Below are 16,375 nucleotides of genomic sequence, written 5' to 3'. Positions count from 1 at the left end.
AGACTGTCATATTACTCTGGGCTGTGCGTGAATTTGATTCAAAATGATGTGGTTTTGTTTGTTTGTTTGTTTGATTCACTTCTTCTCCTGTCATTAAGTCACAACAAATAATTATTCACCTAAGGTGTAATTACAGTAAAGTGTGTGTAATAAAAATCCTGGTGGCTTTTTGTTGCAGTTAGAGCTTTCCTTCAGCCTCCAAGATGAACAGGTTCAAGCCAAATGTTTGTCTTGGATAATTAAATTATTTAAAATGGACCTTTGTAGAGACATTTACATGTTTTATTTTCTTGACCAAAAACATATACGATGTTTGGATTTTAACTAGATAGCCCAAAAAGATGGAAAATATACTTCGAGCTTCTGCAGTTCCTGTAACAAGCATCTGCACCTGCAGCTGCATCCCTAAGAGATGTGATTGTTTTGTTTTTTATGCGTTGCTTTTTGCTGGGGTGCTTTTATTTTGCTATTATGATGTGAACTGGTGTGTCTGAAACGCAGGTGAATGTATTCTAATGTATCCACAGTGTGACAAATGCTTTCTTTGCGTGGGGTTTAGATGCATTATTTGCTCATCTAAAGGAGAAGGTGCAGGCTAAAGTTTCAAGGCAAATCATAACCTAATGGTTAAAGGGTGAGAAGTAATGTAATTCAGTGATTGCATGTAATAACTAAGATTTAAGAAAAAAGGGCTGTCATTCAAATAGAACTTGATGATTTTGTAGCTGCACCTCTCACTTCCCCCCAGCCTAAAATCTGTTTTGATTCGTTATTTTTCTTGTTTTTTGATATTTAGACAACTGTTAATTCAGTTGCAAAAGACGCCAGACGTGTTTGTTGGTCTCTGTGCGTCACTTGCTGTGATTCATTGATCAGTTTTTCCCCAATTATCCAAACCCGTTCTGCTAGATCTTACGCAAAAGATGTCGCACAGATGAAAAGTGGCAGGACGTCGCTGGAGAGGAAGCCGACCAGCTCTGAGAGAGCTGAGCACAGAACCGACCGAGCACGTCGCGCGCCGCCGCTCAGGTAAACTCTCCTTGAGAGCACGCGCGCACGTGTGGACATCAAATCCAATTCATGCCCGGCGCACGTGCCACATTTCTGGCTGTATAAACTCGCCGCGTGAGCTGTTTGGGTTCACGAGACGTTGTGGCTCTGCGGGGATATCGAATTAAAATATGATGTATGTGATCACAGCGGGTTTTAAGACCATTATAATAAAGATGAAGGGATCAGAGGGGTGGAGGAGTTTAACCCATGAAGAAACCTGACCGCTGCTACAAAACTGCGTAGTTCCTGGTAGCGCTGCGGTGCTTCCAGTTTACCCTTTTTGCCAAATTAATGCCCATGTGTCCTCTGTTCATCTCCAATTTAGGAGTGACGCAGCTGAAATAAGCAGACGCTTGCATGTGTACCCGCCACTCTGAGCGCGCGCTGCGACCGCCGCGCACGAGCACAGGGATACCTTGAACGGATCACACGTGTTTTTAAACTAAATGCGCCCGTCAGAGCTGGTTTTATTGCGCGAATAATCGAGCGGGATTGCGCCGCGGCCGCTCGTTTCTGGTGATATTTCGCCGCGGCTTTGCGCCTCTTGCCTTATAAGGAAAGACAGTCGTGCCTTTCTGCTATAGGCCGAGCAACTACAGCCTGCAGGGAGCCGTGTGCGTTTTAACCCGTTCAATGCTGAATTTAATTTGGTTTTGTCTGTATGAAACAATGCAAGGCAGCTCCGTTTGTTTTCATGCTCAAAGCCTACTTATATGGCGTGCATCCTTTTTGGATGCACAACAGAACAAGACCCCGGAATAGCTCTAAGAGAGTCAAAGTCCCGGGTAGAAATCAGCTGTGAGATAAGTGACTCTGACCTATCCCAATTGTGTGTTTTAATGTATATTTGAGGTGTGTGTTTGTGTCCTTTGAGGTCCTCAAAAAACGCAGACAATGATGACCTCTATCGACTTTTACTAAAGCGGGAGCTTGACTTTAACCGCGGAGAAAATCTGCGAGAAAATCCCCACCATGCGCGGTGCTTTGTCTTTGTGTGACCTTGACTTATAGAGGATATGGAAATGTGTTCATTGTAATGCGCATCTCCCGGGCTGCGGCCGGACCTAGGATTTATGCCGCATTATCACCGTGTTATCCACTCTGCTGAGCTTGAGATGGGAGCATGTTTCTCTGTTTTTCTGGGATTAGACCAAGAACAGAGAAGGCCTCCAATCAATCAATGTCAAACACCCACCATGGCCCTGACGGTGGTTGGGCCTGTCCTCAACACTCATGTGGAATGATCCCACGTTTGTGACTATAAAGTTTATATGCCTATATTTTTCAGATAGGAAAAGGACCTGAGATCACTATAAACGATTTGGGATTCAAGTAATAAAAATTTCTCAGACGGATCCAATGTTTTGGTGTGACCTAACTCAGAATAACCAATGAAATAAAGAGGTCTAAATAAAGGCAGGTGAGGAGTGAATTTAAGAATAATACAGTCACCGTTCATAGCACTGTCCACAGCTCCACATTCAGCCACAGAGCAAGGACAGATGCTGCCTTCAGGGTCTGTTCTTAGATCGTATTTTATCAAACTTGTGCATGTTGTGACGTTGGATCCAACAGTTGCTTCTACAAATAAGACATGTGAAATAAAAATCCTCTTCCATGTAAATAACCACCTCATTCAATCATTACAAGAATTTAAAGGTCAATAAAATAAAATTATTATATTCTGAGGTGCCCTGCGACAGACTGGCGACCTGTCCAGGGTGTACCCCGCCTCCCGCCTGGAACGTAGCTGGTGATGGGCACCAGCAACCCTCCCGACCCCATAGGGACAAAGGGTGAACAGAAAATGGATGGATGGATGGATATTCTGAGGTTCCATTTTTTTTCAAAAGTGGGCTTTGATGTTAAATTGCAGATAGCTAACCAACTGCTGTCTGGCTTGGTCGGGTTAAATAAGCCTGTATTATTACATCACATATAAAGCAAGTGCTTTACGTTTACACCCAGTAAATTTGTTTGAAACTCTTATTTATAGTAGGAAAGGTGACAGCTTTTAAGCAGCTAAAGCACTGAAAAATCTTCTACTACTTTTCAATTGTTTACTAGTCAGTATTTGCAGTAGAACGAAAACAATAGATATGAGAGACAACATGCAAAACATTTCAACAATGAGAGAACAGCGACTTGCTACCAATAGCTGCTAGCTTTAGCGTTTGCTCTTCCTGTCCTGGGCAGTATTTGTGCTATTTGTCATTAACTTTACAGAACAGATCTATCTATCTATCTATCTATCTATCTATCTATCCATCCATCCATCCATCCATCCATCCATCCATCCATCCATCCATCCATCCATCCATCCATCAGATAGATAGATTCTGTCTCTAGATACATTCTAATTAGCTAGCTGTTTAGCTGTCTGTCTGTCTAGAACGTTTTTGATGAATTAGATCAGTCTTTATATTTCTTTTAACTAGTTTATTTCATTATTTTGCTGTACATCAAATATTTTATGGCCTTGAACTGATTTCCATATTCAGAAAATTCATTTGACTTGAAAAGGTAAAAAACAGCAAAAACGTTAAAGAAATTAATCTTTCATAGCCTAAACCTTCTCTCTCGCCAGATATCTGAATTCGTGGTTTCTCTTTTTCCCCACAGCACCCGAAAGCAGCACAGCGATCAAACCCCACCCCCCAGTCACCGCCCCCGTGGTGAAACGTCACATCCACGGCTATTTGCATGAAGTGTTTTCGTGCTGCAGCTCCAACTCGCCTGCAGAGCGAGAGTCTCCGAGGGCTGAAAGCGAGGGAAGAGTCACAGCGAAAGCAGGAGGAGGCGGAGGAGGAGGGGGATCCTTCACATCATAGAAGAAGCAGGAGGGAAAAAAAAGGAAATAATAAAGCGAGCCCTGACAGAATAGATCAGGTGTCCGCGGTAAGAGAAACCGGAGAGTCGCCTCTCTTTCGCTGGAAAATGGAGCTACCCGCCGCTGGAGAGCACGTATTTGCGGTGGAGAGCATCGAGAAGAAGCGCAGCAGAAAGGTTCGCTTTTTACGCACATGCATGCGTAAATGGGACTGACTGATCTCCTCTTTTTTGCTATTATAGACTGCATGTTTATTATGCCTTATATATATTTCTCTAATTGTAACGGTGCAGCGCGTAGTAAAGTAACCTTATCTCGTTTGCTCTCTCTCTCTCTCTCTTTCTGTCACAGGGGAGGGTCGAGTATCTGGTCAAGTGGAGAGGATGGTCTCCAAGGTGAGTCCGCCACTGAACGGAAACAACATCACCACCACATCAACAAACAAAAAAAATAAATAAATGAATAGCAAGCAAGATAATATAAGAATTCTTCCGAGCGTGGGCGCGCAGATGGGCGGTTTGCGCGTGCTTGCTTGTGGGCGCCCGACTCGTTGGCCCCGATGATGGATGTGGTTTTACGATCTGTGCAATCCCCCGTGTGCCAATTAGACAACGACGCGTCTGTAATTGGGGGCGATGTTTAAGAACCGCCCGTAGATGTGGATTTGTGATCTGTATCCAAGCGCGTAAAAGTTGCTCCTGATTTATTACACTTGTATCCACCGAGGAGGGACAAGTGTCTCAGCGTGTTAACTCATGTACAGACCTGCTATAAAAGGGAATTATATGCTGAATTAGTGACAACCAGTGCCTGTCAGTGTCAGTCTTTTCAACAGACCAGTTTGTCCCAACTGCTTTATCTCCTCCTCCTTTCTGTGCAGATACAACACATGGGAACCAGAGGAAAACATCCTGGATCCAAGGCTGCTTGATGCTTTCCAAGACAGGTGAGTTCAGAATTGGATAAACCAGCTTCACAAGTAATGGCACCAGTAAGTAAAAGAAAACAAAAACAAACTGGTTTATAGGTGTGCGGTTTCCCGCATTTCCGGTTCCAGTCACAACACTTGACCTTAACCGTCACCCATCCATTGGAACGCCCTGTGTGTTTGGTTAAAGCTTGGTTCCCTGGATGATCCCTTGTTGATCGAGCCACATAGCTTGTCATTCAGAGATGCTGAAAGTTTAGTAACTGGGTTTATCATTGTGTTTAGTTTAGGATTTATCCTGGTGTCAGGTTACTTGGACAAATGAAGCCACTTTGTTAAGCAGCTACACTTTTTGGCACCTGGTTGTTAGTTGAGAGTCAGAGTCAGGTCATTGTACATTGGTGGTCTTCTAACTCTAACATATTTCTTCTACAGGACATGCCAGAGGTGAACCACAACAGAGGTCCTGTTGAGTTCATTAGTTGTAGATTTATTCTGAGTAGTACCAGAAAGGATCCATTAGGCCTTTTCTGTTCTAGATATTCCTTAAGCACGGTCCTTACATTTCTAAATTTTAAGAACTACGACACATAAAATAGAAAACAATGCATGTCAAATTCTTTGATAGACGTTTGAATTCAATGGAAAATTACAAGAGAGTTTTATTACTACTTCAAAATACAGTATGTCTCAGTTCTGCTGGTTGATGTTTGTAGTCCTGTTTATCAGTCAGGCTATCTGCTCTGTTGAGCCTGCAATCAGCTTTCCTATAAGTAAAGGAAAAGTGCATGATGGTCAGAGCTGACTCCGTCTTCCAGACAGCCAGGTAGAACTTCAGACATGCTACCTGGCACTTTCTCAAAAGAATTTTAAACCATAGGAACAGTATGATAAACTTTGGTTTAGCTAAATACTTATATCTGGCGTATGTTTAAGTTTTTACACTGCTTTAGAGGCAGATAACACTCCCTGGTTAGTCTACATTCTGATAACTTAATGTGGAAAAAAAGATCAGAAAGACATGAAGATCCAAACCAGAATCTTAAACTGCAATATGAGAAACCAGTGCAAAGAGTCCACTTGCAAGACCTGGTCAAAAAGATTAACAGTTTTATTTTGGACAAGCTGTAAATCCTGGGAATTATCACTGAGGCAAAAATAAATCTGTAGCTCAGCTCAAAAGCAAGATTTTACATTTTAAAAAATTCTATAGGACTGATGATTTTGAGATATGCCAAGGTTTAAAAGTAGTGAAAAGTTGAATATCATCAGCATAGCATGGCAGGATGTGCAGCGTGAGACCCAGTCTAAACAAATCAGATGTACGTTGAGCATGGAAAAACTTCCTAAGGATCATGAGACACTTATCAAGATTCAAATTCAGTCCATTCAAATTCCAAACTCACATGCCTCTGTTGCAAAAGAAAAGCAAAACTCATGATCATGCAAGACAACATAATATGTTTGTAATTATAGTATTACAACAAAATTAAAAGTTTAAAAAAAACCTCTAAACTTAGTTTTATACTGGCGACTTTCTAATCATACCCTGAGTGTGTGGTCTTCCCGCTGCAGGACTTTGTAATTGAATTTCTCGACGGTGCGCCGCGTTAAACTGTCACTGGCTTTTCTCTCAGCCTCAGAAACCTTTAAGGTACAGGTCACACGTTGCAGAGCAAACTCTACCTCTGTTTTTGCAATTATCACCAGCCCTCTGTTAAAAAGGGGAGGGGGTTTTATTGAAACTAATTACGCATCCCTCCAGGGAGCTAAATCGTCTGAACGCCAGGCTATGAAAATACACCGAGTCGTCATTGTAATTAGAGGTGATTGGGGGAGAGCGGGGGAGGACTCTGACATCACTCTTGTCTGCGGTGTTCAGTTACTGCTTTTGGAGAGGCTCCCATTGAGATGGAGGAAACCTAAGGAAACTCCATAAGGGGCAGAGGGGTTTCCTTCACCTTCAAGTAGGATTTGCATGACTGAGCCGATATTTTAGATCAACCTTCATTTCAAAGTAATGATGAGAACAAGTCTCCGGAGAGATAACCATTTGATTCTCTGTAAAGAAAGTGAGGAAGGGTGAGGATGATTTACATAAGGAAGTGTCAGTCCAAGTTATAGTAGTGCAAGGAAACACTCGGTGTTTCCTAGCCGAGCCTGAGGAGGACACCCGTGACGTTTTGTTGCCATGCAACAGTGACTGACTGCCTGCTGGTCTCCACTCCCACAGGGAACGTCAGGAGCAGCTGATGGGATACCGCAAGAGAGGACCCAAGCCGAAGCACCTTCTGGTTCAGGTAAGAGAAATCTAAACTGCAGCGGATTTGATTGGGATTTTATTTGGTAAACCAAGGCAAAGCACTGCGAAACTATTAAGTTGAAGGGAAAAGATAAATAAGGGCTTTTAAGATATTTTACAAATAAAAATCTGCATTTATATTCAGTCACTTTAGATCCGCTTTCCCCTAACAAAATAGAGTGAACTGACTCTTTTCAGATTTTCAGAAACCTAATTACTAATTTAAGTCTGACCATTTGTTGTTTAATCTCAAGTTAAATCGATCTGTTCTGTGAATGCCTCTGAAGTTTGTTAGAGAAATGTGGTGAAACAAACCGCATCATAAACGGCAAGGAAAACAGCAGAATGGTCAGGGATAAATCAGTGGTAAAGTTTAAATGAGGGTTTGGTTTATCTATATTTTTTCGACACCTCATGAAGCACTGTTCAATCCATCTTTTGAAAATAGAGTGTATGGCACAGCAGCAAACCTTCCAAGACGTTACCAAAGATCAAAACTGACAACTCTGGAAGAGAATCCACTACTTAGGTGGGACAATCTGCTTACAGGACAAGTGTTAGCTGTGAACTCCACAGATCTGTCCCTATGGAAGAGTGGGAAGACAAAAAAAGATACTCCATAAGGCAGCAGTCTTACTGAAAGGCAGTTTAAGAAAATGTTGACTTAGCCTAGCTGAATATAAGTACATGCCTAATTTCTCAAGTTTTTATTTTTATTTTGTTAATGAACACCATATAGGCTTTCCATTCCTTAGTCTTCAAAATTATGCGCCACTTTGTGTTGGTCTGTCACATGAAAGCCACAGAAAATACATGGAATGTTTGTGGTTTTAGTGCGAAAAAATGCAAAGGGATGTAAATACTTTTTGTAGTGGGAAGCACAAGCAAAGTTACAAACAGCAACGTTGTTTAAAACCTTGTTTAAGCAATGTTTTTGTTTTTAGCTTATTAACTCCCCAGATTACCAAATGTATACATGCTACTAAATGGACCAAATCATTCGTTTAATGTATCAATCAAGACTTCAGAAAGGCCAAAGGATCCCCTCAGAGGTGTGTCTTTATTCCTCTCAGGAGGGTGTTTTGGTAACACATGAGATAAAGTCAGCAAGGATACACAAAGCCGCAAGGGACATTCCTCCAAGCTGAGGTCACAGCCACAGGAGACACTTTGAAATGTCACTCTGATCTCCAGCCGGTGGCTCAGAGAGCTACACTGGACCAGCAGGAGGGCTGTATGAAGATGGGCTCAAGGCCCCTGAAATAAACTGTGCACTCATTTGGGCCTCACTAGAAACCTGTCACACATTCCTATCTCAGCATCTCTGTAGCAGCACCATGAAAGCAATGGGTTTGCTGTTGCATCTCTCTCTCAAATAAAAAATCCCATTCGAATCATCCATCCTAATTGTAATTGTTATGTTGTTTTGCAGATGCCATCGTTTGCCAGGAGGTCCAACATCCTAGCGAACCTTCAGGAGGCTTCCTTGGAAGGCAACAGCTGTCAGAAGTCCAGCTCTATTCAGATGATATGCCCCCAGGCCCCACAGTTCCAGCTGAACAGCAAGAAACTTCACCACTACCAGCCCCTGATCAGGGAGTGTGATCCCGAGCAGCAATCCAACGGCAAGAAATTCTTCTATGAGCTCAACAGCAAGAAGCATCACCACTATCAACCGGACTTGAAGCAACATGAGCCTGTTTTTGCTAAGCCAAGGGACGTCAAGGCTCCCGAACTGTCGAACAAAGGATACAACCTCCCAGCGGTGCTGCAGCAAAAGTGGGTCCGGGACAAAGACTCAGGCTGCCTGACTAAAGTAAAAGACATCACTATGGAGCTAAAGAAAATTCCAGCCGACCTTAAAGGACAGAAAGAGCCAGAGAGAGTGAAACCGAAAGAGGATGCCTCAACACACTCCAACGGTGTCAGCAGCAGTAAGCTAAAGATTGTTAAGAACAAGAACAAAAATGGGCGGATTGTCATTGTCATGAGCAAGTACATGGAAAACAGCATGCAGACTGCTAAAATCAAAAGCAGTGACTCTGAAGGCGCTGAAAGGCCGCTGCAAGGAGCAGAAAGCAGCATGGAGGGGCGCCTGGCAGAGGTGAAGCTTGTCAAAAAGCTCAGCCTCATAAACGGTTTCTCGAAGCAACCCAAAGACAACCCAACTGTTCCTACTTCTGGGATAAAAGCAGATTGTTGCAAAGAGAAAGAATTGTCCCCTCAAACAGAGCGGACTGTAATGGAACAGGACAAAGGTGCCGAGGGGCAGCTTCCACAGGATAAGCCATTACAGCTGACAAATAAGCCTGACGAACTGCCCCTGCCCTCAGAGAGGGAGGTTCCAGACAAAAGAGGAATCCAGAACGGCCATCACGGACTAAAGCGACACCTTTCCGACACAGACGCTGAAGAACAAGGACTGGGTAAGAGGTTTTTAAGTTACAGGAGTATCAGCGCTCCCAACACAGATTCCTCGCCCTCCCAGAGTTTCATTGTTGACAGAAACGAACAACAGAGTCCAGCTTTACTGCACAACTATGGCTATGCAGACCAAGAGGAACCCATGGACCTCAGCATAGTCAAATCGAGGCCCACGTCTTTAGTCTGTGTGGGGACTGAACCAGAGACGCGAGCTGAGGAGCCAGCCCATCCACCAGATGACAGTCGAACACAGGCAGACACACAAACAGAGAGCCAGACTGAAACACACAATCTGTCAGAGGAGGAGAGCGCTGACATTGTGTCTGACTCCAACCACCAAGCAAGAAAAGACGAGGCGTTTCCTTCTTTCCAGCCATGCCTTGGGAATATAGTCATCACGGACATTACTGCCAACTGCCTCACCGTTACCTTTAAGGAATACGTAACAGCATAACACAACTGGACACCACCTGAGGGACTGACATATGACATATTTGTATTTTCTGATTCCTGAATGTACAAATGAAGCTTTGATGTTGTTTTCATTTTGTAAAACTCAGATTTAAACACAAGGGTAAAAAAAAAAGACTCTTAGTTCTCTTCTTGCATATTTTCGAAGTATAAACCCAACCTGTTGGTATTTCACATTTCCAACCTAATCCAAGCTGCAAAATTTTATGAAATAATTGATGAAACTCTAGCCTAACATGCGCTTACTTTTGTAGACAGTCTTCATTTTTCTATGGATGTGATTTGATTTGTACACTCAACCTGTCTACTTTCGGATTACGGATAAATGTAGGCTTTAAAGGGAGCTTTTGTAAGGTAGAAAATTATATTAAATCAAGGTACATTACACTGTGTCAGAGTGTGTGCGTGTGTGAGTGTGAGATGGACTGTTTTTAAAAAGGATGCCTGCTGCTTGGATGTTGATGATGCCATTAGGCATGCTTAGACAGGCAGATACAGAAAAAGAAATGAAGCACCTTCACTGTCAATTTGTGTCATAGAAACAGAAGATCATTTGTGGTCACCGTTTGATCTGTTTGAAAGACTTCCTCTCCATTCACAACCCCTGGGAACTTAAACTGAGCACAAGTCACTTCCATTAAGTTTGCGGTGTCTGTTTAACCTACTGACAGGATCTTGTTTTAGTGGAACATCAGGCATAATCAACTTTGGAGAAAACAGCAGCGATTTTAAGTGTGTTACAAGCCCATTTCAGACAACAGTTTGTCCTTCTGGCTGCATGGGATCTGAGGTGCTTTGAGAGAACGTGCGCACTTATATGTGCAGACTAAAAACAGGAGGTTTCCTGTGATACTTATTGCAATAAAAATGTTTTGCAAGATAATCTGTAAGTGGTCATTTTTCCGTAGTGCTTGGCTCTGTGACTGTGAATGTTTGAACTAATGTGACCTCAAACCATGATGTGGTTTAGAAGCCAAATTTACACCTGCTCTGTACGTGGCAGACTGGCTGATTGGCGTATGAGCGCTTCTTTGAAAAGAGTATCATCAAACCGATCAGGCTTTGCAGGACCGGTCTGTACTGCGTTGCACAGGTGTAACTTAGTAGATTTGAATATAACTGAAAAGTTAATTATTTGAATAAACCATTCCAGATGTGAAGCTATCAGTTCATTCCACCACATACCAACACGTTTCAGGTATTTTTTTTTTCCTGTTGATTTTCAGGCTCAAAGATAAAGAAAACTCAAAACTGAATTTCTCAATCAAAATACTGCAAGAAACTAAAGTTTTTTTAAATTATTCTTTTAACAGATGTCAGCTTGCTGTAAAGTTTTTCCATGTACTACAGAGTCAATGCTTTCGCTGGTCTGGGCTGTTTTTGCTTGAATTACTGCATCAGTTCAACATGGCAGTAATCATGCTGAGGTGTTAAGGAGAACCAGGTCGCAGCCTTCAGTTTGTCTGCTTTGCTGCGCCTGGTGTCTCTCATTGTTCCCCCTGCAATACGTCATAAATTCTCCACATGGGTCAACAGCTGTAGACCTGAAGGGCCGGTGTTCTGCCAGCATAGATGTCTCTGATCTAACACAGCTGTTTGAATTGGTCTTGCTACCTCGTCAGCATGTCAAAGTTCTGCAGAAGTTCTACTAATAAACCATCATTTCATTCAGGTGTGGGGAACTGGGGAGAAAACTAAAACCGGATACTGACCCTTGAGGACAGACTGTGGACACCACTGCTCTGGGATTCAGCATCTCTACAAAGCCTGTCGAATTGCTCTAAGAAAGATGGCCAACACCAGCAGTCGACATGGCTCCTCAAATCATCACTGACTGTGAAAACGTCACACTGGACCTCAAGCAAGTTGATGCCCATATTCTCCCTCCAGACTCTTAGAACAACCAGTTCCTTACCCTCCTTGTGAAAAGTATCAATAACTAGACAGTAGTTAAGTCGGCAGTCTATGATTGTGCAGACTATAAAACTGGTATGACATTTCTGTAATTATATTGTTTTTTTAATGATTGGTCTGAATTTATTATTTTTCTTTTTCTTCTTTTTACAAGAAACTGGATTCAATTGTCAAGAGCTGTAGGTCATTCAAATTCAAAAAATGCACAACAAATATCACTCCTTGTGCAGGTTGTTGAATTTTACCTTTTTTTTTTTTTTTTTTTTTTGAATAATATTGACTTAACTTGAGATCCACCTGTACATGTCAGCAAATACTGTGACGAGAGTTAATGAGTCAGTAACCCCTGATTCAAAGCTGGATATAGACCTGAGCAGCTCTTTCTCTCATGCGTTTGTCAACATCTGCGTACAGGAGTGTGACCGACATGTTCTGTGTGGGTCTGTCATACATAACAAAGCAGCATCTCAGCTGGCTTCACTGTCTGCCATTTGATTAGCGTATGAATTGCGTCAGACAGCAGTTGCTCAGTAAGATGCGCAGCGCACTTGGGGGGCTCTTCTGCGCAAATCTTTTAAAAATTAACAAAAAAAATTAGAAAGAAAGAAATCGCCGATCTGGATCGCTAGACATTTATAAGCAACTGACTGATATGCCTCTTTGTACCGAAGCAGCTGGTCGGGACAGTCGGTGTCATCTGTGGGAGAAGGCGGCAGCAGTTCGACCATTTCCCTTCGCTGCCAGTGAAACTGCTCTCCGTGCGCATTAATGTGAGCAACGACAGAGAAAATGGCTGTCCTCGCTCTCCTCCTCTGTGCACTTTCTGTTCAAGTAAAAAAAAAAAACACGCCTCTCAGTTCGTGGACCCGCAACAGAATTCCTGCGCATTTCAGTGGCTGCAGGTTTTGCGCAATATGCAGCTTGCTTTCTCTCCCACTGAAATAACAGCATAAATAAAGACGTTTGTGTCATATGATAAATATAGACAGAGACGGAGTTGTCACATCTCATCGCTCTTTCCTGCCAACTGAGGCTGAATTTGCACATGCATGACTGAGGGAGGCCCGCCGATGCGGTCTCTTATTCAGAACCTAATCTGACAGAAAAAAAAACCGTATCGTTTCTGGTTATGAAAGAGGAGCTCTTAAAGACTTGAAAATGAACTAGAAAGTTTTTCTCGAATATGTTTTTCTACTTGTTGGCGCCGTTTTGAGAAGGCGTCAAAGTAAATGCGTTTTACGCAAATATCTGTTTGATATGTTGAACTCAAGGGGATGTTTTGAAGCATCTGCAAAACTGATTGATTTGTGTAAAATTACTTGCAAATGTGTAAATGTCTGTGTGATTTCACTCTCTCACAGTCTCTTAAATGCTGTATCTTTGATTTTTACATCATTTTAGCCTCTGATATATATTTTTTTACAGAAAATCATTATAAGAGAGTGAAGCAGGCCGGGGGCGCATTCTGCCTGGAAAAATCAAACTTTCACTGCGCCCACTAAGCTGTGCAGACAGGTAAAACAGTCGTTTCGGTGCAAACGATGATTTGTGCCCCTGTCTTCATTGCAGTTGGAGGTGTAGCCGGCCTGAGGAATATGTGAACTAGGCTGCTGTTAAATTTCCCAGCTCAGGTCACAGTGAGGCAACAGATAGTGCCTAACCTCTCATGCAGAACACAAATCTATTCTGAATCGCTGGAAATGTATCATTATTACTTTTAAGTTCTTCCAAATGTAACATTTGAATGTATTTTGGATTTGTGGAATGAAAGGAAAACACTGAAACTCTGATACGTATGTTAACAGTTATGATTTAAAGTTGTTGGGTTCATAGTTATTGTCGTTAATTGCCCCGGTGTTTGTTGGAGTCCCATGTTGTTAACAATGCCACTACAACCTAATCAATACATAAATTTGTCTCTTTCTCTGTTCTATTGAGACTATAACAAAAAATAAATAAAAATACTGGCATGACTGCCAGACCAAAGAGGTTATTCAGATAAAACCTTCTTCCCAAAGTGCTTTTTATTCAATAAATAATGTTAACCGGAATTGGGGCCCCAAATGAAATCCTGATTAGGGTCCTAAATAAATTTGAGTCGGCTCTGCTTGCTAGTAGTTTGTGACAGCGTGCTATACTCTGATCTGACTCCTCTTCATGCGGGCCTGCTTACGTTTGTTTCCCTGACCTGGCAGCATGCGGTGGAAGTTTTTCGTTTTCTTGGCAGCCAAGGTGAAAAACACTTACATTTAAATCTTATTGTGTGGTGAAATGAAACCATGGTGCCGGTTTGTTTTGGTTGGTTGTTTGTCTTTGTTTTAGACTATCATAAAATTAGGATTGGATTTCTCTCAAGAAATAAAATAAAATAAAATAAAAACCAATGTCAGTGGTACTTCATGGCGCCACGGGTTTCGTCGGGACAATAATGTAATTGTTAACCTCCGTGTACTTCTTTCACTGGTCATATTTGCTGTAGCTATTATTGCCCGTGGGTTGTGAGCGCAGTTTTTTTTCTTCTTTTCCTCCGTCTGTGCGCACCGGCAGCCCGCGCGCCTTTGCCCAGATACAAGCCAGCCAATGGCGTTTGAACGCGGCAGCGGTGCTGCACTGCAGGCGCGCCGAGACCAATCGCAGCCGCTGTCTGAGCTGCGCCCATCTTCCTCTTTCTGTCTGACATTTTGTTCATTCAGCTTGCACACAACATTTTCTTACGGAAAGTCGAGATAATTAATTAAAATGTCATTTCGGTGACGTACTGAAAGCGGAGGAGGACACAGATCTCTCCAACGCACTTCGTTTTCGCACATTCGTGACGCAAATTATATTTGAGAAAAATGTTTGGTTAAAAACGGTTTTGTCTCAGGTTTTATTTCTATTTTTTTTCGTGATTAGTTTTTAAGGGAAAATACTTGTTGGATTTGAGGCACGGGGTTTTTAACCCAGCCTGCAGAGAATCCAGCTGAGCTGAAAGTCGTGGCGCATTTTGGTTCGTCCGCTCCTGGTTAACAGTAGATTTAAAAATATATATATTTCAGGCTGTAAATGGGTTTGGATAAACTGGACGCTCTAAAGCGCTCACCTGGGAAAAAATGCTTAATGTGGCTTAATCTATCAAATTAGCCACATTTCCCGTTGACGCGATTTGTAATAAACTCTGACAACTGCATGACCGAAAATCAGAAATAATATTGTTACTGTTTTTAGCCATGTCATAAAGAGAGGGTGAACCCAAAGGCTTCCACTCAATAAACGCCACAATCGCAATAAAGAAAGCGATTTATGCGAGACAACATTCAGAATGTTCATATTTCGATTTTGAGTTTTTAGCGGTGTCAATATTACTGGGCAGTCTGGCCTGGTAGGAGTTCAGCATCACTGATAATCATTTAGGAACATCAAGCAATCGTAAACATTTAGACGCGTAGATAATGTCGTAATTGGATTTCAATTTTATTTGTTTTGATAACAATGGGAAGTTCATTATTTTTTATAGTTTTTTTTATTTTAAAATATTGATTAAGCGTTCTAGCGTGTCCATATTTGTCTGAGCAGAGGCACGATAATAAAAAAAAACATATAAGCTTTAGCTCAGCTCAGTTTGGTCGTATTTAATAGTGCGTGGTTTGTTTCAGTCTGCAAACATCATCTGGCAGAGAACGAAAAAACAAATAACAGAAATAATGTGATCACATACATCAGCAGCTTCGTTCGGATCCGCTGCTAAGACTAAATGTTCGTCTCCGTAGATCGTTTATTCCGCAAAACCATAACTATTCATTTTGGTAGAAATCCAAGACATCATGGCGCATTGATAGCGAACTTATAGTTCAGCTGCTAGTTCGCAGCGTAGGGCCTTTACGGAATCATCACGCTGGAATTCCTCCACGTGAGCTTCCTCTTCAAATAAAAGGTGGAAACGTGGAGATGAAGCAACTGGGTTCACGCGTCACCCGTTTACATTCGATCAAGTCACAAAACAGTGGATCGCATTCACGGTCACTGGACGTTGGATGAGTATAATATAATAATTTGGAGTTAAATGCAGAACAAAAGTGACAGAACAGAAAAAGACATACTATAATAAGTTATTATTATTATTATTATTATTATTATTATTATTGCTTGTAGCTAATTGCGGAAAAGTAATTAAATTTTGATCTTTATTTTAAAAAGTCCGCTCTCACGTGTATTCAACAGAAAATAAAATAAAAATAATAGCTAAATGAAAATGCCAAATAAGGAGAAAGAAAAAAAAAGGCATCAAATCTTTTACCTAAATCCGACTATTCCTTTTATTTAAAAAAAAATAGTTTGTAGGCAGCCAAATGTGAGCGCATTTAATGTGCCTCTCCGTAATTCGGTGATACAGAATGACATGGGAAACTGAAACAACCGCTGCCACATTTTGTCAAGCGTTATTTCACTTTGTTACGTTAGCATAGGCTACCCT

The 16,375-nt window shown here is 41.8% G+C and overlaps 1 protein-coding gene across 2 annotated transcripts; it reads left to right on the top strand.

Annotated features, from left to right (window-relative positions):
• The first annotated feature begins 963 nt into the window (after window positions 1–963).
• Window positions 964–10,888, top strand: cbx4 (chromobox 4). 2 transcript variants are annotated; one of them, XM_023334579.1, is made up of 6 exons: window positions 964–1,029; window positions 3,676–4,059; window positions 4,235–4,278; window positions 4,764–4,829; window positions 7,045–7,111; window positions 8,546–10,888. In XM_023334579.1, the coding sequence occupies exons 2-6, from the start codon at window positions 3,757–3,759 to the stop codon at window positions 9,989–9,991; spliced, it is 1,926 nt and encodes a 641-aa protein (XP_023190347.1). In that variant the 5' UTR covers window positions 964–1,029; window positions 3,676–3,756; the 3' UTR covers window positions 9,992–10,888. The 2 variants fall into 2 exon arrangements, with proteins under 2 accessions (XP_023190347.1, XP_005803134.2); XM_005803077.3 differs by lacking the exon at window positions 964–1,029 and having other exon boundaries at window positions 2,860–4,059.
• The last annotated feature ends 5,487 nt before the right edge of the window (window positions 10,889–16,375 follow it).

This window comes from Xiphophorus maculatus, chromosome 5, assembly GCF_002775205.1.
Source record: "Xiphophorus maculatus strain JP 163 A chromosome 5, X_maculatus-5.0-male, whole genome shotgun sequence".
NCBI classification, from domain to species: domain Eukaryota; kingdom Metazoa; phylum Chordata; class Actinopteri; order Cyprinodontiformes; family Poeciliidae; genus Xiphophorus; species Xiphophorus maculatus.
This window is presented reverse-complemented; position numbering and strand designations above follow the sequence as displayed.

What these genes read in the sequence shown, in the direction of transcription:
- cbx4 (XM_023334579.1), top strand. Translation starts at nt 3,757, where the DNA reads ATGAAGTGTTTTCGTGCTGCAGCTCCAACTCGCCTGCAGAGCGAGAGT. An exon ending in AGAAGAAGCGCAGCAGAAAG is followed by an intron (nt 4,060 to 4,234) that starts GTTCGCTTTTTA and finishes TTTCTGTCACAG; the next exon opens with GGGAGGGTCGAGTATCTGGT. An exon ending in CTTGATGCTTTCCAAGACAG is followed by an intron (nt 4,830 to 7,044) that starts GTGAGTTCAGAA and finishes CCACTCCCACAG; the next exon opens with GGAACGTCAGGAGCAGCTGA.